A 21,709-nucleotide genomic window follows, 5' to 3' on the forward strand; every position below is an offset into this window, starting at 1 on the left:
CTTTCAGTAACTAGCTAAGATTCTCAAATAAAATTATTAATCCTAAACATTTAGAATTGCAGACCTCTGGCAACAAAATACGAAACAACAACATTTTAAAAATGATCCTTCTTTTTCTTCTTTTTGCAAGGTGATTCTCTTCTTAGTGTTTCTTTAGTGTAGACACTTAAAAACTGTTTAGAAAAAATTTGAACTCATTTTTTTTTTTTTTTTTTTTTTTTTTTTTTTTTCTTATTTTCTTCTGCTATTCCCTGTGCTTTAGTTTGCACTGACTACAGGGAAGAAAAAATGTAAAGGAAGAAAAATATTTTAAAAATCTGCTTATTTTTATGTGATTTAATTCTTGATTTTATTTTTGTCAAAAAGGCAAAACAAAAAAAGAGAAGTCTCCTTTGTGATGTCCTCCTATCCCAGCCACATTAATCATCTTTGCAGATTATTAATAACATAGTTAAATTAAAAACCTCAAATACATTATCAGACATCTCAGTATTTGATATTGATTCTGCTGTCTGAACAGGTTAACTACATGATTTTTTTATAATAACTGCAAGAATAAATTAAATTTCTCTGGACTTACAAGTCTGAAAATAAAATAACATAACACAAAAATAACATTCTCAAATAAGTTGAGAAGTATTTTTCAGTCAGCCTGGTAATAACTACTTCTATTGTATTAATCTTAGATGTGTACAACATATTTGATTTATAAGGAAAAGCATTTATATAGAACTATCAAAGACTCCAATTTTCATATAACTCACAAGTACCAAAAAGGGAAGAAAGAGGACTTTGTATATTTTCACACACAGATCGGAGATGCAAAGTAGTAAATCTTTATAATCGCACTTCTTTAAAGTCTGCAGGAATCCTAAACAATCAGAATCAATTAAGTATATGCATTTTAAATACACAAGTCGAATGGAACAAAATAGTGAAGTGTTACTGAATAATTTTAACTTGTGAAGTATTAGCCATGCAGTTTGTCTTCAGAACTAATATTCTGAAAAACGACTAAAACACAGGAAAAAAAATTCTACATTTAATTGAAGTTAAAAAGAACAGAGACTTTATAACTTTACACAGTAGAGATTATAACATAACACAAGATTACATAACACATACATGTAGTGTTACAACTTTCTCTCACACACCAGCATGACATCTATGCAACTTGTTCCACACTGAAGTGGTATGTTAAGGAGCAACATAATATTAACTGTTCCTCACATGCAATTCTCTTTCAGAACTCTCTTCATTTGAATTTATCTCAGTAGGTAAATGCCATGGATTATTTTACACACTTACAATACAGTCTGGCAGACTACACCTATTGCCTAACTAAGTCTTATTCCTTTTAAATATCTAGAGGACATGGTTCTAATTTCAAATTTGCAGATTCAGCTAAAGATCACACCATTGCCAGCAGAAACCTTGCAGGTAACTCATTAAAGCCAAACTGGTCACATGTAGCTCAGGAAAGATCTATTGCTATTTCTGTGCTGGTGCTGTGGTGGTTGAAAAATCTATCACAAAAGACAGATCTGAGAAGAGAGATTAAAAAAAAAAAAATCATGCTGTTCATTCAGTTGTTGCCACTGCAGTTCAGAAAACCTGAACTCTCTTCCCATAAAAACTAGAACCAAGGTGTTTCAACACTAGTTCATTTTATAAAACATTGTCTAAAATAAATACGAAAAATTGGCCAGTGACAGTCTTAATATTAACTGCTGATATCTCAGGATTTTCAAATCCAATCACTCTGAAGTTACATTTTTTCTACTCTTGTAAATAACAATTTCTTAGTTATCTAAATGTGATATAAAGAAGACCTGCAGCAATTCTTTTCCAGAATTTTACTCCAGTAAACAACTCAATGTGATATTTGGGAGAATTTCATTTTGTTACCTAGGTTTATTTCTCCCATGGCTCATTAACAAGATTAACAAAACAAAGGTAGTTAAATGGGATGAAGAAAACAAGGGCATCTGATTTAGCAGTAGGAAAGACTGGGAACTAGCTGTTCACCAGAAAATCAAATACATATTAACCAGACAGCTGGAGCTGCTCAAGCCACTCACTCAGGAAGTCTTTCCACTTACCTTGCCAGTTACAGTGATGAGTATGAATATAATAGTTGAACTACATTGTTTATTTTTTTTTTTTTACTTCTGTCATGTTACACACAACCACAAGCATTTCTGTCATTGTCTAGAACCTAAGTTGACAGATTTCCACAGTTTCTATGTCCATACATCCTGACATCTCAAGAATCAATTCAAGTTAATCAGTTCCATCTAGTAATAAGAAAGCTGTAAATAAAGTGAGATAAAGTCATGTCACAATAAAATGCGGCATTATAAGAATTGAATAAAATATGCCTGAATAGAATCAGCAATCAATCACATAGACAAATTCTGTCTGGCTTCCACTTTAAGATTTGTAATGGAGCGTGAAGCTTAGATATAGAAATGGTTGCAGACAGCCAGGGGTTGAAATGTACAAGCTTTCCAGGCAGCATCACTAATATCTAGGTTTCTAAGGCAGGAGTTGAGAAAGCAAAATTTATTTAGAGCTGGTTGGATTTTTTAGTTTGTTTCTTTTAAATTGTCTCTTCAACTTCTTATTTTCAACTTCTTATTTTCCTTCAAGTGATTGCCTTTTTTTCTGTACTGCTACCATATAAAAAAGTGAGAAAAATAACATGCGAACACAGTTGTTTCTCCTGACTATGCCTACTAGTCAGGTGAGAAGTCTGGAGTATGTACACATACAAGTGGAACACTTTGGAACATGAGATCCATTCTTCTCACACATCATAATTAGCTGTCAGTTTCACCATGGACATTTTCCATGTGCACTTTGAGGTAGTCATTTCTTGTAAACTTCTTGTGGCAAAGCTGGCATTCTGCCATTGGTCGATTGGGGTTGTGAGTCAGCTTATGTCGAATCAGCATTTTCTTCAGGCTGAAGGACAAATCACAAACCTAGGCCAGAGAAGACAATACAAAGACAACAACAGAGATCTTAAAACTTTAAATATGTATAATTTTACATCACTGACTTCACAGCTATGCATGCCTGCAAGACTTAATAAATGAGTTTGTCTTCAAAAGAATAACACTTCAGAGAACACTTCTAAGATTATTACTCTGTCTTTCAATGCTGTACCTTAACAATCTGCAACACATGGAGGTATTTCAGTAACATTACTTTTTGAAAACCTATTTTTCTCTCTCAACACAACAAAAATTTAGACAAAAATCTCACAAGCATCTGTCAATTTAACGTCAAGGGAAATGCTTTCTTTCTGATCAGCAGAATGAGATCTGTGGGATCATAAAAATCAGTTCAAATTGCTCAGTTATGAGGAGGCAGAAATGAGAAAGAGGGGGTTCTCAGTACTGCAACAAAGCTTAATAACAATAAAAGAGGAAACCCAACTGTCATGGTGTTCTTTTGCCTGGCCAAGGAAAAAGATAATAGTTGCAAATTAAAGTGCATTTCCTTTGCTTTATAACCGGCTGTTTCTTCCCTTCCTCCTCTGCACTCCATGCTTTCAAGTCCACTCTGCTATTTGAATAGACAGATGGATAAGGGACTCTGCTATGCTAAAACAATCGTTTCTTACACAAATTTCTGTATTGCAGTTAAAATGAAAGGTTAACAATAAGTTCAGCTAGGAGAAGTTAGAAAAGAAAGAAAAGTAAGAATCTGTAGGCAAGACATCAAGTTACTTGATATCATGCAGTTAATGCTGTCACATTCAACTTCCATCCAAGTATATACTGTAGGCATGAATTTCCCAGAAAAAAATATTTTCAGAATGTATGCTCCTGATTTGACAAATGAAACAGTCAGTGATCATATCAGTAGATGAACATGTACAGGCTTGCAATCTTGGAATTCCAGACAAAAACAAGTCTTGTGCAGAGGAAACTCAAGAGAATCCTGCAGAATCTCTCTGATGTAAAACAGAATTTTAAATTTATATTGGTATCAAACTAGTAATGAAAGTGCTGGATGGCTCTTTTTAAAAGAAGTATACAAACAGAATTGACTATACAAACAGATAATTGTGACTTGCAGAATACATATACTTTTGGTATACTGATAGACAGTCAGATGAATATGAGCCAGCAGTGTGACCAGGTGGCCAGGAATGCCAGTGTCATCCTGGCTTGTATCAGGAATGGTGTGGTGAATAGGACTAGGGAAGTAATCCTGCCCCTGTACTGAGCACTAGTGAGGCACCACCTCAAGTACTATCTTCAGTTTTGGACACCTCAGTACAGAGAGGACACTGATATGATGGAGTAGGTCCAGAGAAGGGCAACAAGGCTTGTGAAGGGCTTGGAGAATATGCCCTATGAGGAGAGACTGAAGGAACAAGGGCTGTTCAGTCTAGGGAAAAGGAGGCTGAGGGGAGACCTTATTGCCTTCTTCCAATATCTGAAAGGTGCTTACAGCGAGAGCGGGGTTGGTCTCTTCTCACTGGTGACAGGTGACAGGATGACGGGAAATGGCTTGAAGTTGCACCAGGGTAAGGTTAGGTTGGGTACCAGGAAAAACTTTTTTACAGAAAGGGTTGTTCAGCACTGGAATAGGCTCCCCAGGGAGGTGGTTGAGTCACCATCCCCGGATGTGTTTAAAAGCCATTTGGATGTGGTGCTCAGGGACATGATTTAGCAGAGGGTTGTTAGAGTTAGGGCAGTATGGTCAGGTTGAGGTTGGACTCAATGATCTTTAAGGTCTTTTCCAACCTGAACAATTCTACGATTCTATAAATGCCAGCTAAGGCAAAACCATACAATGACCATAAAAAAGGCAACAGCCTGAGGCAAGTTTTGTACCAAAAATATTTTTCCCCAGACAAGAACATTGTATGTGCTATTGCGATGGAACACTTCTGAATTTATGACATGATGTAACAGAGAGAACTATTATACAGCAACTGTAACTCTCCAACTTTTTTTCCCTAAGCATATAATTACCTCTTTCAGCCCCAAGCAACAGTCACTCTTTGTTAAGGGATGATGAATGTTACTTACAGAATTCACTGGTTGGGTCTTAATACTTCTTTTGTCAAGTACCATTTTCTATTTCTCTTCCACAGAGAAACTCATGTACCTAATCACTACCATCACACTTGCCCTCACGTTTGAATGTGTTAGAAGTGTCATGTCTTTGTAAACACACATTTACTGGAAGCTAGGAAGTCAATCATGGATATACACACACAAGCTGCATGTATTCTGTGCATCTTACATACACCTCACAATTTAATAAACAAAAACAAACAAACAAAAAAAAAAAAACAATGAGAATATAGTAACAGCTAGAGTTCAAGATGCCAGATTCAGCTTCCACTAAGCTAACTTCCAAAAATTTCAGCATGAAATTGCATATTGTATTTACAAAAAGAGAAGACAGACAGTTTGCAGAAACACTCCAAGGTAGAAGGAGAATCTGTAGTATCCACTTTGAATATGACACAATATGTGTCATATATGTGTCATAATATGACACAAAAATGTCAGAACATAGAACCACAGAACAAAAAAAAAAAAACAGCCTAAGAGCCATTCAGACCAGCATTAACCTTCCTCCAAAAGTTTTCAATAGCAAAAAAGGCTAAGGAGCAGGGCAAATATAACATAAACCTCTTTATGATGCAGTAGGCCAATCAGCTTTAGAGATTTCCTCAGTAGTTCTTAGTATTAAAAATAAACTATTCTTATGAGTATTATTAAAGATAAATCTCTTGATTTTTAAGATGAACTGCTTATAGCACAGTCTCATGGTAATTTTTTTCATTTATAATGCTCACTAAACAACTGGATCTAGAACCACATGTCCTGCTGTTGCTTTAAGGCTCTAGGATATTTTACTATCAGACTTCTTCAAAAAGAAAACAGGGAATGCATTACCAAAGTGACATATCTTGTGCTTACTCATTAACAAGCATACAAATATCTTGTTTTAGGAGTTTGCTTCATATTTCAGTTTTACAAGCAAGGCTGACATTTTACAGATGTACAACCATCTCGCTTATTTACACTGGTATTCAAATCATTCTCTCCAAAATGATAAAAGTTTTGATTGAATAGGGAGGATGGAGACAACTGACGTGTAAAAATAAGTGCAGAGTCAACTAAAGATGGAGTGGTGGGAAATACTGCACTGGAAATAAACCAGGATAAGTAGCGCTTGATCCTTCTGTCCCAAAAGAATAATATCTTGTCTCTGAGGAAACTGAAGTTCAACTGGCCTTCCAGTTAAAAACAGGCAAGTCTTCAGAGGACAGAAAGCCAGTATACTAGGATAAACATATTTTGTGTTTCTGTATTTCAATTTTCATTTTCCCTTGTGAAATATTAGAAGTTTAAAATAGTAATATTCAATTTCCACTATTATCAATGGAAAGTGAAGTCTTTGATTGATTAAAAGATCTAAAATTGCTTTTGATGACTGATAATACACAGAAATGACCATGTAAAGAAAGTGCGGCACCTTCATATGGGCTATATGGATTACTTTTACATGTAGCACAAGCCTGTATTACATGAAACAGGAAAGCACCGTAAACACTTGGGCAACTGAATATTGTATGAATGAGCAGTAGTGGCAACTGCTGCGCATGTTATAACCCTGAAAACTCAGCAATCTCTGTAGTGTGTTGTTGGCCAAACATGCATGCTGAAGAATGATTTTAGTGAAACATGACTGTAATTGAAAGCATTAAAAAAATCTGCAATAAGTGAAGGTACATAAGACTAATTCAATCAGTGCTAGAATCACAAAACAAAGAAGCTGCACTCATTTTCTTCCCTGAACTGATACCCTCACTAAATCTTTGAACAACAATTTTCAATCCCGTATTTGGTAATTCTGAATGTCATTTCTTTCCAATTGTTTCTGCACAATCAACCTTTCCACACATCCTGGAAGTGATGAGACACATCATATAGGATGGGACATACTGTAATTGACTGTGATCTATGAGCTGTAATACAGTATTCTGCAATTCAAAATTGCAAACATACACAGCATCAGTGATTTCTTCATTGTTCAAAGAAAACACATGGATAGTTATTGAAAATAACACACCAGATTTCATTAAACAAAAATAAGAAATTCTAAATTTATACTTGTGTTACTGAACAACATCAGAAGCATTCAGATTCCATGTAATGTCTTTAATAACTTTTTCTGTATAAGCTGCTCTCTCCAACTATTAACCTGTCAAACAATCAAAGGGAAACCCAACTAGCATGAATTTGTAACTTGCAATACCTAAATCGCATTAAGAACAGTGAAAATAGCACTTTTGGGAGTCAAAACCATTAAAAAAGTGAGTGCAATGCTCTTGGCAACAGCAGAGAATATGTAAAATTCACCAGAATGGTCTTTCATGAGTTAGGCAAAGACCCTATTACGGGTAACTTTATGCCACAGCTAATGGATGCAAGGCCATATTCTCACCGAAGATAAGCCTTGCTCCTGCACTGAAATCGAGAAAACAAAGGGATAGATCAACTCACATCACACTGAAACGGCTTCTCTCCGGTGTGGGTTCTCATGTGCTCATCTAGGCCTCGTTTTTGACTGAAAGCCTTGTTACATTCAGAACATTGGTATGGCTTTTCCTGTATGAAATGACAACAGTGAGTGAAAGTGAGTCAACACAGAGCCCAAGTCATTAAAGGAGTGGAATTCCATGCTGGATGATGGTGCAAGTTTTATATTTTCTCTAAGGGATTACAGTCAGTGAAAACAACAGAAAATGACTTTCAGATGATTAAGTGAAAGCTGGGAAAGCTGTGGCCTGACAGTTTCCACTTCAACACCCACTTATGAATTAATTATCTGTTCCAGTCTTTCAAACCCAGCCATTTTGGAAATCTGTTTTTTGTAACATGAAAGGTATGAAAACATAAAATTTCAATGTGTTTTCCTTCATCCACCACAAAAGCTTAAAGAAAAAAAGACTAGTAAGATGTCTATAAAACCTCACATTCTTTACCAGGTTTCCAAGCAAGGAAAGAAATGAAGGGAAGAACTGGGGATACCAGAAAAGTTTGCAGTAGAGGAAAAAAAGCTTATTTTGAATAAAGTGATGACAGAAGGTTAATAACATATTCACTGCAGAATCCCAAAAGTACAGATGGCAATCCAGCCATCTGCATTTTTTTAGAACTATTGGTTAGCAGCTACTGTAAAACACAATGTTATAAAAGTAGCAAGTTCACTGACCTCAAATACTTAAATATTAGAGGTATGTAAGGAAAATCACTTATATAGAGATTTCCTTCTTCAAATTTCTTCCGTAATACATAAATCTACATATAGGTAATTCCTCCTTTATTCCACTACATTTACAAAAGAACTGCATGGAAAACAACATCTAAATAAAGTAATTAAATATGAACATAAGCATTATGGCACTACAAATTGTTCCACTGATGACTCTGAAGGTCTAGAGGCACTTTTATTTTCAGTCAATTGTACTTCTTCTGTTTTCACCTGTGTTTTTTTTTTTCCTGTGTTCCCTAATTACATATCACTTGAAATCAAAAGACAGATGTTAAAATAACCACTAAGGATTTTCTACTAGGTAAAATTGGAAATAAAGACTGACAATCAATAGGCAATAAAAATGTTAACTCCATGAATTAACAAATTATAGTAATTAACCTTATATGGTCTTTTGGGAGATAGTGTAAGATCTATGCTAAGGGAGAAAGAACAATTCAGGTAAGGTTTTGAAGCTAAAAACTGATATTGAATTCCTATTCTGAGTATGTAGGGGAAAATAAATCTCTATATATTGCTTAATCCTGCCAGGTGCTCAGCATAAACTGTATAAATTAAACAAACAGAATATCAACCAGTGCTGCTTTGGGTAAATCCCAAGCTCTTTCTTTAGGGCAGCTCTTTGCAGTATCCAGAGTTCTTCTGCTGTAAGCTATGAGAGTGAGCTCCCCACGAAGTTCCTTAGAAAAGGTTCTGTCAAAGAAATGTCCCAGCTTGCAGTGACAGGAATCTGTATCAACACGGAAAAGTAGTTCTTTAGCAATATCAATTTTACATTTTAGCATTATGAAATTTGTAGAAGTACATTCTAGTTTGATGCAAGACAAAACTGTCTGCTGACACAGCCTGACTATATGGTGTCCAGCTGCACATCATTAAATAGGCCTAATAGAAGCCCTTAACAAAGTTTTCTTTATAAGATTCTCCTTTGTAAGAGATTCTTCTTTGTGTTTTTTTCAACAACTTAATTTTGTAATTTCCATAACACTGTAGTGTATAGTAAAACATAAATTACTTATAAATGATCTGATCTTAAATTGCCATCTAGACTAAAAACTTTTAATGAAAAATTTCCCTGGACTGCCTGAAGACTTCATGAAACATTATTTTTTAAGGCAATACATGGATAAGCCATATGAAAAGCAGGTTACTGCAACACTTTAATTGGCTCAGCATTGTGGTTAATATAAAGCATATTTTCTGTGAATTCTCAGAAAACAACCTTTCTTTGCATGGGTTGTAAAGAAAGGTTTCTTTGCATGGGAAAATGTAAAATATGTGATGTGTATACGTAAAACACCTCTGAAAAAATTCAATTATTGCAAACACTGTCAGGTGCATTTGCTTCCTTTTTATCATCTTGTTCTAAAGGAAACTGAAGGGTAAAACTTGATTATGATTAACTTCACCATTTCAGATCCAAATGGGCTTCAGAGTTGCCCAGGTTCCATTCCAGAGAGAAAACCAATATGAACACCAGGAAGTTAGTCACAAGCCTGGGCAGAAATATTGCCCCTGAGGTTATATGCATTTATTTGCATGATCTGCATAATTCCCTACTGCGGGGGGGGGGATGAGGGAGGGGGAAAGGCAAAAAGGCATATCTATTCATTCTCTTGGTATTTACATTCAAATTCACATATGTAGTGTATGAAATGATATCCAAAGCAGTCTTTGATCTTATTTTTAGATCCCTTACATCTGTATATATCATTGACTTCAGCAGTCACAGTTTTGATTCACATTAGCCTGCTCTCTCCATTAAGCTGTCCTTCATTCATAACTATGTCCATTAAAAAAAGCATAAGATAAATTATAATAAAAAGCTGTGTTATCCAGTTATATATATACACACATATATATGTATGTATGTATGTATTTAAAAACACAGCAAGAAGTCTGAAGAAATTGAAATGCCACCACAAAAGGACAACATTGACAATTATGAGATTTGAATAAAGTTGGAAAAGGGAATAACCAGCTAACTGTCAACAAAACAGGAAGTCAGTGAAAAGATCATATAAGTTTGGCTTCAGAAGAGTTAGCAGCTGATAGTAGAATAACTCTACCCTCAGTTCTAAAGGCATCTGCCAGCCCATGGTTATGGTGGCAGCACAGCCAAAGGACTACATGTGTTTCCTTTTATTGATGATTCAAGTGAGGAAGGGAGCTGGGAGATCAAGAGAGACAAGATTTGGCTGATACGTAAGTGATTTAATATTACTCTTTTAAGTATACCATATTACTCTTTTAAGTATACCAGGTCTAAATAGAAATATATAGATGGGGATTTATAACGCCTCTGCCTCTAAACACAGAAAGGCAAGAAAGGTCTAGGAGAGCCTAAATGAGACTTGCCATTCTGGAAAGTGTTTCTCTGTAAAAATGGTACTCTAACATAGAAGCACCCATCTTTGATGGTTTTCAGTTTATCAAATAAAAAATAAATAAATAAATAAAATAAAAAGGGAGAGAGGAATTTTAACAACCATGATAAATAAAACAGAATCTTCTCTTCAGTGCACACCTTCTCTGCCTTTGGACGGCAGAATCATAAATAACTACCTTGGATTCAACACAAAGTGTGCATTGCACTGAAAAAAAATGAGAACAGGACAAATTTTAAAGGCCATTTGATGCCAGCCTCAACAGATTGGTGGAACATGTGTACAGTGTATCCTGCAACAACAGCAGATGGAAATACATGCATAGTATCTGAACTGCTAACTGCTGCTGTAGTTGTCTGTTGATGCAGTTGTTGCTGTGTAAACTTGCTAAAATTGATTGCAAAGGAAAAGCATTAATGATTTTGGTATGACCCTTTCCAAGCAACCTTTTAAATCTGACCCTGGAACTATCACATGGGTTCATCACCAGCAACAAGAAAAAACACAATCCAGAAGACAGTACTTCCAAATAAAATACAACTCAAGATTCAAAGTTAAGAGTGTAAAGAATTAAGAGTGTAAAGAGTTAAGAATAGTTCTGGCAACCCTTTCAAATATGGCAAGCGCAAGCTAAAACTGGGATAAACCCATACTCAAGAGATCCTATTCTTCACTTTTTTGAGTAATTTTCTACAGTGATTGCAGAGTTATACTACTCAAAGTGAACTTGTTGACTACAGAAACGTTACTCAATAATCTTTTTCAGAGCTTAGAACTGTAACTGACATACAGAGCATGCTTAACATACCACTGCTATCCAGAACTGTGCTCATTTTTTAAATCTCCTGAATTCAGCTGATTTACTTCCTATCAAAAATCCACATATTGCTCATTTCTTTTTGTAGATCATGTTCATACATCAAACCATTCATGAGAGTTACTAGAATGTCAGGGTGAAATACACTGATCATCTTAAGTGTTACATGACAATCTATGAGCCGGATGTGAATTTTCTTTGTGCTGACAACTGAACACTCAGGGAAGCCAAGAGAAACATGGAAAAACATATTACATCTTATATTACTTAAATAATAGTAAAAGATAGTAAAAGAATTTTTTTTTCCTCTGGAAACATTTTAAATTCTTATCTCTATAACACACTAGTCTAGAGGCAAACATGACATATTTGGGGAAAATGAACAATAAGGTTGCTACCTGTTATCATATTACACAAACAAATCTTCTTGGTAAAGCCAGAATAATTTTGAAAAGATCTCAATCCAAGTTCCTTAGTAAACAGCAAATCCAGAACTTTAAGGGGTGTCATTTACTCTTACTAAAGGAAACATAAGAGCTAAAATAATGAAGTGTTGTTGAAAATATTAGCAAGAATGGAAAAATGTGGACTAGAACAAACAAACACGATCACTCAGAAAACATTAAAGCATATCAGCCAGGCTTGCAGCTATGAACTGACATCTCAACTAGCATCCCTGGAAATCCAGAAGCTCAGTCACTCTGAACAACATAGGAAAAGCAGTGGTGTAACCTACTGTAGAATTTAGGACAGACATACACTGACTTCTGCAAGCGTTATTTAAAGGTCATCTTAAGCATTCAGAGAAGTTTAAGACATAAATGTTTTATATTTCACATGCACCGTTTCTTTGTATGCTTTAAATCTTTTGCTAACACCTGTTACAGCCTATTTTATTCATTACTGATTATAAATGCTGATGTGTCCCTCAAACTACAGTCAGAAGCTCTTTGGCCAACTGGAGATGACATCTACTAAAAAAGGTGACCAGAACAGGTACCATTTTGGTCAACAGTCCCATCTGAAAGGGAGCTGAAGACACAGAACTACAAGAGCCTGGAAGGAGTTCAACCTGAGGTAGCCTACACAGGGTTCATGATGCATACCTGTAAACTACTAAAACTGCAAGGTGAGCTGGTAGCTTTTCATAAGAAGACATATTAGACAGCAGCTGTGTTAACAGACTGTTAAGCCTCAGCAAATTCCAGTGTCAATACACATTTTTTTCCATACAGAGAAAGAGTGATGGGTAGTTTCACCATCAATGAAGCGGTGACATATAATGTAACAATCAATTCTTTTAAAAAGATCAGCTTTCATCTTCACTGAAGGGTAGGAAATTGAGAAACAGTGCAGTATGAAAGACAGTAAAGTGTCTACTGTGGCTTATGTAGTTACACTTCAGCCCTTAAAACAAACCATTAAGCTGATTAATGTCAGGAAAAAAACATCAGTGACACGTTCTTCTAGGTCATCACCACTAGCAACACATCCCCCGTTGAGAAGAGAGGCTAAGTCACTTCAGATCACAGATGGTGCAAGTTAATGGAATCCAGTTTTGTACGTAAGTGTGAAAAATGTGAAAGAACTAGATGCTCTCTTAGTAATTGGGGGAGGGGGGGGGGTTTAGAAGTCATAGCAAGCAGATCTCCCACAGACAAAGGTCCACTTAAACTTGCATTAAATTACTGAAGAAATGTTGACACAGGAAGACAAAGGCTGATGAGAATTTATAGCTCTTCAGAAGTAGTAGGGCTTTGAATCTTACAATGATTAAAGCTCAATAAGCAAGAGAAAGTTAGGCAGTTAATAAATCACTTCAGAAACACACACTTCCTCCACTGAGAAGTAAAATTCTTCTAAAAATATTTCCAGTGGCTACAACAGGCACAGTAATCTTCCTGTTGAAACAATAGTGAAATGCTCCCAGCAAATTCAAACAAAATTATTTATTAGGAAAGTTCTGTATTACTTCAGTTTTGGGGTTTTTGAAAAAATTCTGCAATCTTCTAAAGACAGCTACAGAGAACATAAAAATGCACATCTTCATTTAAATGCCTGTCAGAAGTAATAAGCTGCATTTCTTCAAAAACTCTACTATTTGCACTTAGTTGGTCTTTACTATACCATTGACATCTTTCTTTCCACAGCAGTTCTACCCATTTGCTATCTACAATTAATTCTGAAGTTTTACTTTTTTTTTTTTTTTTTTTTTTTTTTGCTTTGTTTTGAACTGCTGAAACCATTTTATCCTAATATTTAGAGAAAGAGGAGATTCTTTGGCCAGCCATGATGAGAACCAAACAGATGTTGATCTGCTTTTGGAAGAATAACAATATCAATACCAAAGATATGTTCTCCCTCTAATAGGAAAAAGGGCATTAATCAAAATTACTTCTTTAAATTTATTTTAATTTATTTTTTGTAAGTGTGAAAATACAGTTGCATTGGGATTCAATCATCCTATTTTCTGTATACAAATAGAGATCTTGTATATAAAGAAAATCACAGCACTGGCAAAGTCATCATCCTCAGGCACAGATGTTTAGAACTCACTCATGTTACACCAATGGGGAAATATAGAGAAAATAATGAAAAAAAATGAGAAATTCAATCAACACCTTCTATATTATTTCATTGATAGTTTTGTTCATAGAAGACTATATTTAGTACCCAAAGCTTTCTTTTTTTTTTTTCTTTTTTTTTTTTTTTTTTGTGGGTGGAGAGGACAATGGCAATTTGGAGGGGGAGGGGGGAAAGGAGCAGTGTCCCTCCTGCTGTACACAAATATCAGGTTCACAACCAACTGGGAAACCTGAACATCTGTAAGTCTATGGGTCTTGAGATGCACTCCAGAGTCCTGAGGGAACTGGCTGACACAATCACCAAGTCACTCTCGATGATATTCATAAAGTCATGGCAGTCTGGTGAAGTCCCATTTTTAAGAAGGGTAGAAGACAATCCAGTGAGTGATTAACTTCTAAGCATATATTTACACTGAACCCACTCATATGATTGCAACCCATACAAATATATTCATTCAAGCTTCAGTGAGACTAATTCTCTCAGCCATCATTGAAAAAATAATTGCGGAATTTAGGAATTCAAGAGTTGACTTTAAAATCATAGAAATATATGGAATTGCTGAGCCAGAAGTTGGATTTGATGATCATCCCCTGTGGGTTACTTTCAGCTTGGGATATACTATGATTCTATGTATCCAAAAATACACATCAATTGCAATCTACAGTCCAGTTCCACTTAATGTCTGTGTATGTGGAAATAGCCGGCCATGTATTTCATGTGTGGAAAAGTTAGTGGCAAAACTACAAGAAAAATGCCACCTGATTTGTTCATTTCTTACATTTCTGAACTTTTAAAAACATAGTTCAACATTTATACATTTTTTTAAAATAGTAGGAATCTATGCATAAAGAAAAAAAGGAAATGTAGCTAAGAATACACTGCAATTTCTCTACTTTTCAACTACTAACTCAGAAACAGACAACAAGAATTAAAGCCAGCAGCCTTTCAACCATCAGAAATCAGATTTTTAAGCAAACTACAGAAGTCAGATCTATCTGTTACACATTAGAAGCATAAATGTGAAATATTCTAACCAAATGATGAAAGAGCATTTGGGAATGACTTCTATGCTACCTGTTTTCCATCACTGCCATGTATTTAACTGAAACAATGTAATAAATCTACATTTTCAAAAGTACTGAAAATATCCATTGGACAGAGCAATAATTACTGTCGTGTCAAATGTTGTGGGCACCTATCAACCACTAAATTTCCAAACATTAACAATTACATTGCAGTATTTTCTCCCTGTTTAACTTTATTCTACATAATATTGTGCCTAGTGCAGAACAGAGCCTTAGGGAAAAGGTAAACTTTACTGTACAGCAAAGAGTGGATGCATATTTCCTCAATACAGCCTGTAGTTTATAAATATACTTCATTAAGAAATTCACTGAGTTTCTCATTTATGTTTTCTTAGGCTGTTACACTTCTTAAGAAAACCAAACAAATCAGGCACATCTGCTTTTAAAGAAGCAAATTGACACTCCAGTGAAATTTTAATATTATATGGTATTTTCTTCTCCTTATATCGTCAGTAGGAATTTTGGCTTACCCTCCCTGCTTACTCTAGAGTTTGAGCTGACACCTGTGGCCACCCAGGTTGTACCAAGTTTAGCAGCTGCCAGACTTCAACTTTCTAAAATGATTTTTCCAGCAGTCTTCCCTGATTCACAGGATCAGGTTTGGCATTTTATCCCACTAGTAAAACATACCTAAATTTGAATTGTTAAACGTCATATTATTACATGTAAGTTACTTCACAATTTTTCTGGCCAAAAGACAAAACTTTTTTTTTTTTTTTTTTTTTTTTTTTTTTTTTTTCAAGATATCTGCAGGAAAAGCTCTTGAGGAAGGGTGCTAAAATTATGCTTATTCCATGTTGCTAGCTATAGCTGAAGATGCATAGCAGGGGGTGTTGCAGCAGCGAATGACAAGACTACACAAAATGCTCAATAAAATCCTCGAAACACATACAATGTGACAGCAGGTCTTCAGGCCCAATTGTTTCACTTTATGTAACTGCTACTGCACTGCTACTTGCTACCATAGATGCAGTCTCTGAGTTCCAGAACGAAGAACTCCACCACAAACACTGCAAGCACCTAAAGAGAGGCTTCAGAAACAACTGACATGAGTAGCTCAGAATTTTCAGTCTATGTTCGGTTAAAGATCTAAGATGCTCAAAACTAGCAATCCAGCTTATCATTAACATACAAATTTGTAAAGATACCAGCCTTGTAAAGGAAACCATTTTAATCTTTTTAAGTCTTCATCACACCCAGAAAACTAGAGTGAAGAGATAATCTGAAAAAATGAACAGGAATGCTGGAGAATTAGCACCTCTTCTATAGCAGTCAATCTATATCTGATTCAAAAAAATGGAATTTGGGGAAAAACTAATATAACATGCCTTTTCTATGTAAATTAGCTTCTCTGTGAAGCTTCGTAAAAGGAGTAACATATAAACAACATGACAGAAAAAGAAGCATAACATGATTGTTTAGAATTCCTTTTGTGCCTGCATATTTTTAATTATCTAATGAAATGGTAAAGATTTCTGTTCATCTGCTTAGCACACTTACACATAGGAAAAAAAAAAGAAAAAAAACCTGAAATATAAACTGTATATGGACAATCACTACAGTCTAAGTATATGGAAACACTCAAATCACATTTGGCATGAACTGAGCTGTACATAATATCTCATTCTTTCCTTCTGTAAGGATACTGTAACAGCACATTGTTTGATACATTTAAAATCAGATTTTATTACCCTCTTAGTGTAATAAAATTTCAGTTTCTCTGATTATAAAGTCTACACTTATTCAGAAAAAAATCTCAAGTCTGTAAAAGTTGTTTTCTAACTCTTCCCTTTCCTATTACCTAAATAATAAGCACTGGTTGAATTTTTCTTCCATCGCTCATAAGTAGTTTCAATTATTTTCTTTTTCCTCTTATTCTCACATCAGTGTAAGTTCTCAGTTTGCCTTTCAGTTCTATTTGAAGCATTTTGAATCAGATGGTAAATTTCTAAGATTTTATTTTTTTCTGCTTATATGTAAGAGTGGCAAAATGTGATGACATATGGAAATATATGTAAACAATAAATTATGTAAAAGAGATGGTAGCAAGTAACTAAAAGCCAACAATTCTCTACTAAGGTGTACAATTACTTTTCAAAGTATAGCTAAGGGCAAGAAACATCCTACAAAAGTACAAGCACACTCAGCTGAAGAGCATTTCTATTTAGCGCTCCATTCAGCACAATTTGAAATAACTTTTGAAATACTTTGATACATACACAAAAATCAGAAAAATATAGAATTATCAAGAAGGAACCACACAACTTTCCTTCATTGAAACACTTCATTTGCTAAGGCAGTAGGATAAGCAATTCTGTTAAAAGTAAACACTCTACAGTCTATTTACCATTTTAAAGCAATGAAGATGATGTCTGTAAAGCTCTCAAGCCTCATTCACAACCATGCATTCTGAAGAAAGAAAGCACCACCTGTTGCAAAGTATTATATTCAACAGAGATGCATCTATTCATAGGTTTTAAAGGCATATAGGCTTTAAAGGCCTATTCTAACTCTTTTTTTTTTTTTTTTTCTCCTCTATTTTTCTACATAGGATGTCGGTGGTTTTGAGGTGGTTTGATTTTTTGTTTGTTGGTTTGGAGTTGTTTTTTGGGGTGTTGGTTTTTCTGCTTTTACTCAAAATACATGGAAATCAGGAAAAAAATTAAGCTTTTATTATGACACAGAAGGTTTTATTTACCGCTCCTCCCATTCAGTCACATATGTGGTAATGAAATTTTTCCTTATGAAGAAATAATAATAATAAGAGACAGTAATTTAAAAAAAAAAAAGAAAAAGGTTTCACTGCAATTCTTAAAGTGATTCAACAGTCAAAAACAGGGAGAAGTAATGAACAACATGGAATTAGTCTGTTCTCAGTGAAACACCAGGAAGCTATACCATTAGCTACAACTTAATGTAAGTCCTCAAGTTAATGCCTTGAAGACCTGGGTAAAATGCTAGAAAATAAAACATGTGGCTTTGATATTATCTTCATGTTCTCAAAAAGCTATCCTGAGTGCAGGTTTGCATATGGGAACCACAAAAGTCACTTTCACTCCCCTCCCCTCATATCCTAACTGATAATGAAGTTGATCGGTTTGGCCTCCAGGCAGCCTTGATTTCCATAAGCCGCAACATCTCCCATGCAATTACCAGTAAAAGCTAGATTTTTTTTTTTTTTTACTTTTTTTTTTTTTTTTTCTTATAGCAGAAGGCTTATAGAGGCAGTTAACAGAGAGACTGTTAGACCTCCTTGACTTTGTCAGAGATCACCCTTTCCTATGGGAATTCACATCTGACTGTTTTAGGACAGCTCTGCATATCTTTGCTAGAAAAGAAAGGAAAGCTGAGTATTGCTGCAGTTTCACCTCACCTCTGAGCAACTTGATCTACCTGTAAATGTGCCTGTTTGCTGCAAGGGAGTTGGACCAGATGATCTTTAATGGTCCCTTCCAAGTCAACTGATTCTACAGTTCTTTCCAGCTTAATGTTTGTCACCCATTAATAAACTGCAGCCTCTACTAAAGCTTACTGTAACCGGTTTTTATGGAAACAATAAGAATAAAAATACTGGATACTGAAGTTTAAAAGATGGTGAAGCCTTTTTAGAATTGCTTTGTTAGGAAACAATCACAAATATTAGTTTATAAATAACCACAGATTACAAGAAGAAAACCATACTGTTATTATTTTAACAAAAGACAATTAACAAAGGAAAAACAGAAGGCTACCAAGAGAATTTGACAGTTAATGATTTAAGTCTTTGCTTCTCACTTGGGTAAGCATGAAATACCTTGATGAGTATAGCCTTACTTCTGTGTAAACAGGAGATATTTACTTTTCCCCTCAAGTGATTTATAAATAATTCTCAATAACCACCAAAGCACTTACCCTTGTGTGGGTGCGAATATGCATCTTCAGTCCATCATTCTTGCTGAAAGCTTTGTCACAGTAAGGACACTGGTAAGGACGCTCGCCTGAAATTAAGGAAAGAATAAGAATGCATAAGTATGGTGTCAGTACATGAAGGTCTCACAACATGGTTATTTGACAAAACGAGGCACTTTTTTTCTGACCTTGTCTTCACAATTCAAATAAAAAGAAAGATAAGCATCTGCAAAATTATTAATTAAGATCTACCTGGGCAAGATGCAGGACTGGTTCAAAATATTACTCTTCATTGCTTAGTTTTGTCTTAACAAGATTCCATTATGCAGAGAGAAACAAAAACAAATAAACAAACAAAAATATCAATAAAATATTTTTAAAAAACCTATAGTTTTCAACCAAACCACATTCTGCAAGTGGTCACTTTCTAGGAGGTAGAATCTAATTTAAATATGAAATACACTCTTTTTAATACTACGTCTAAACTATCCCATAAACTATTTTTCCATGAAAGTTTCTGCAATTTTTCCTGCCACAGTTTGTAACCAAAACAGAAGCAGAATATTCTTTGCATCTCCCTTGCAGTTCTCTTATCTTAAAAGTATTTAGTTTAATGCTAAATTAAATTAGTGTAGATTAGCAATGATCTGGCTGATTTTCCCAAACCCAGTGTAATGTGGATACAAAGCTATTCAGAATCACAAGATTAAAATTTTTTAAGATAGCTCAATAATACATAAGAAATTTTAAGGCTCTGTAATATCTCAAAGATCTTTTAATTTTGAATTCTTCAGCCTATGTACTGGAATCTCACTCTATCACCTGCTCTTTCCTATAATGATGATTCTAAAAACACAGTTCAACATCTCAAGATACAATAACTTGTTCTACTAACACATTTGAATCTGCTCTACACAATCACAATGGTGAAGATGCAAGAAACCCTTAAGTGAAAATACAGGTGAAGCAAAGCTTGTTCTACCAAGCCAGTGCAAAGGATTCTGCTCAAGAAAGAACTTTTGCATATATAGAGAAAATCAACATAGTTCAAATGTCTGATGAACGCTTACTAACACTCAATCACAATTAAAAATCCTCAGACTTCTTTCATTGATTATCCAATGTAAAGAATTTAAGTGGATGACAGTAAGAGAGATTAGCATTTAAAGTTCCTCAAGTCCCTTCTAACACTGATATTAAACTTCCCTTGAAAAGTGAAGCCTCATGCCTTCTCTAATCTTTTCCCTACATAAGGTGTTCGTCCTTGGTTATTCAGAGAGAAAATAAAGGATGTATTCCTTCCTCTGAACAAGATTAAAAGGATCACAGAAAGTACATAATGGAGATACCTTACAGAAACAGCTTTTCAGAAGGCCCAGTTGTGAACATAGTAAAGCTGATTGATAGTCAACAGTGTACTTAAAATTTCCATACAGCCACAGGGTATGCAAAGATTTGAGGACAGTTGAGATTAGATGATTATTTAAGTAAGGGGATACAAACTCTCTTTTGTGGAATATTCTGTTACTTTCTCTTTCCTTACTGTTCAGACAACTCTCAGTGATAGCACCAAATCTTTGTAGTTAAGTAACTGTTGAAATAGAAATATTTTTTTCTCTTTGTACTCTGTCAGTAAGCAAAGTTACATGAATACATGTATTTTTAAAATAATAATTGCTGAATCATAGTTTGTTTTCATTGAGTAGCTTGAAATATGACTCTTATGACCCTTGATGTCTTTAATCCATGCCTCAGCCTTTCAAACTGTCCAACAGTTGTCAGTGTTCAAATATTTAATTAAGCAGACATTTTTATGTTTTAGGGCTTTTGGATGTAGAAGTTAAGGCTTTTGGTGATTTGTAAGTAGATGAGGAGTCACAGGTAGTAGTTGTACCTCTCCTCCCTCACTCTGCCTGGCCCCGGGCTGCTTTAAACAGAAATCATTTTACATTCAAGAGATGGTTTTGAGCTTGTCTGACACTCAATAAATAGATGAACAGCATCCTTCAGATACTAACCATGGAGATCATGTCTGATTTGAGTTAGGCCTTAAGAGCTTTCAGCAGATGCCAGCAGAGGGCACCAGCATGACTTCATATCAACTTGTTACACCTGAAAAAGACCAACTTCAAGCAGCTATTATGCACTGTAAGTTTTCAAAAATCTCTACTGTTCCAGAAATTGAGTTTACCACATAACAAAGATTGAGCTCTGACTTGACATTTGGTGACACCCTATTTTTCTAAATTACACAAACAACTTCTCACACATTTGTGTCATTAATAATTGTTAGACGAACAACTTAAAAGATGATCCCAAATAAATTTACTGCTGCTCTTATTTGACTTCATTTAAGTTACTCTTTGTAGCCTGTAAGTTCAACTCCCAATATATATATATATATATATATATATACACGTGTTTGTATATTTACATTATTAACTGTTTCCTCTGTCTACACACATCTTTTATACATATATATATATATATATACGTATATATATATATATATATATATATATATATTTATGTTCTATCTCATCAGGTTTTAGGATTTTACAAGGTGAAAGCTGGGTCACTTGAGATAAACCAGTGCATGCAACAGTCAAGTTTTCTTGAATGTCTCCAGG

General features: G+C 34.8%; 1 protein-coding gene across 1 annotated transcript in view; it reads right to left on the reverse strand.

Moving 5' to 3' along the window:
- Positions 1-1,148: 1,148 nt before the first annotated feature.
- Positions 1,149-21,709, reverse strand: part of PRDM5 (PR/SET domain 5) — a 56,048-nt gene continuing 35,487 nt past the window's right edge. The window contains exons 11-13 of the mRNA XM_042812867.1: positions 19,083-19,168; positions 7,545-7,649; positions 1,149-2,987 (exon numbers count right to left, since the gene is read on the reverse strand). Coding sequence (XP_042668801.1) covers positions 2,823-2,987; positions 7,545-7,649; positions 19,083-19,168 — 356 coding nt within the window. The 3' untranslated portion in view covers positions 1,149-2,822. The remainder of the gene's footprint in view (positions 2,988-7,544; positions 7,650-19,082; positions 19,169-21,709) is intronic.

This window comes from Centrocercus urophasianus, unplaced genomic scaffold, assembly GCF_019232065.1.
Source record: "Centrocercus urophasianus isolate 14NV4802_14NV808 unplaced genomic scaffold, USGS_Curo_1.0 seq_13, whole genome shotgun sequence".
Taxonomy (NCBI): domain Eukaryota; kingdom Metazoa; phylum Chordata; class Aves; order Galliformes; family Phasianidae; genus Centrocercus; species Centrocercus urophasianus.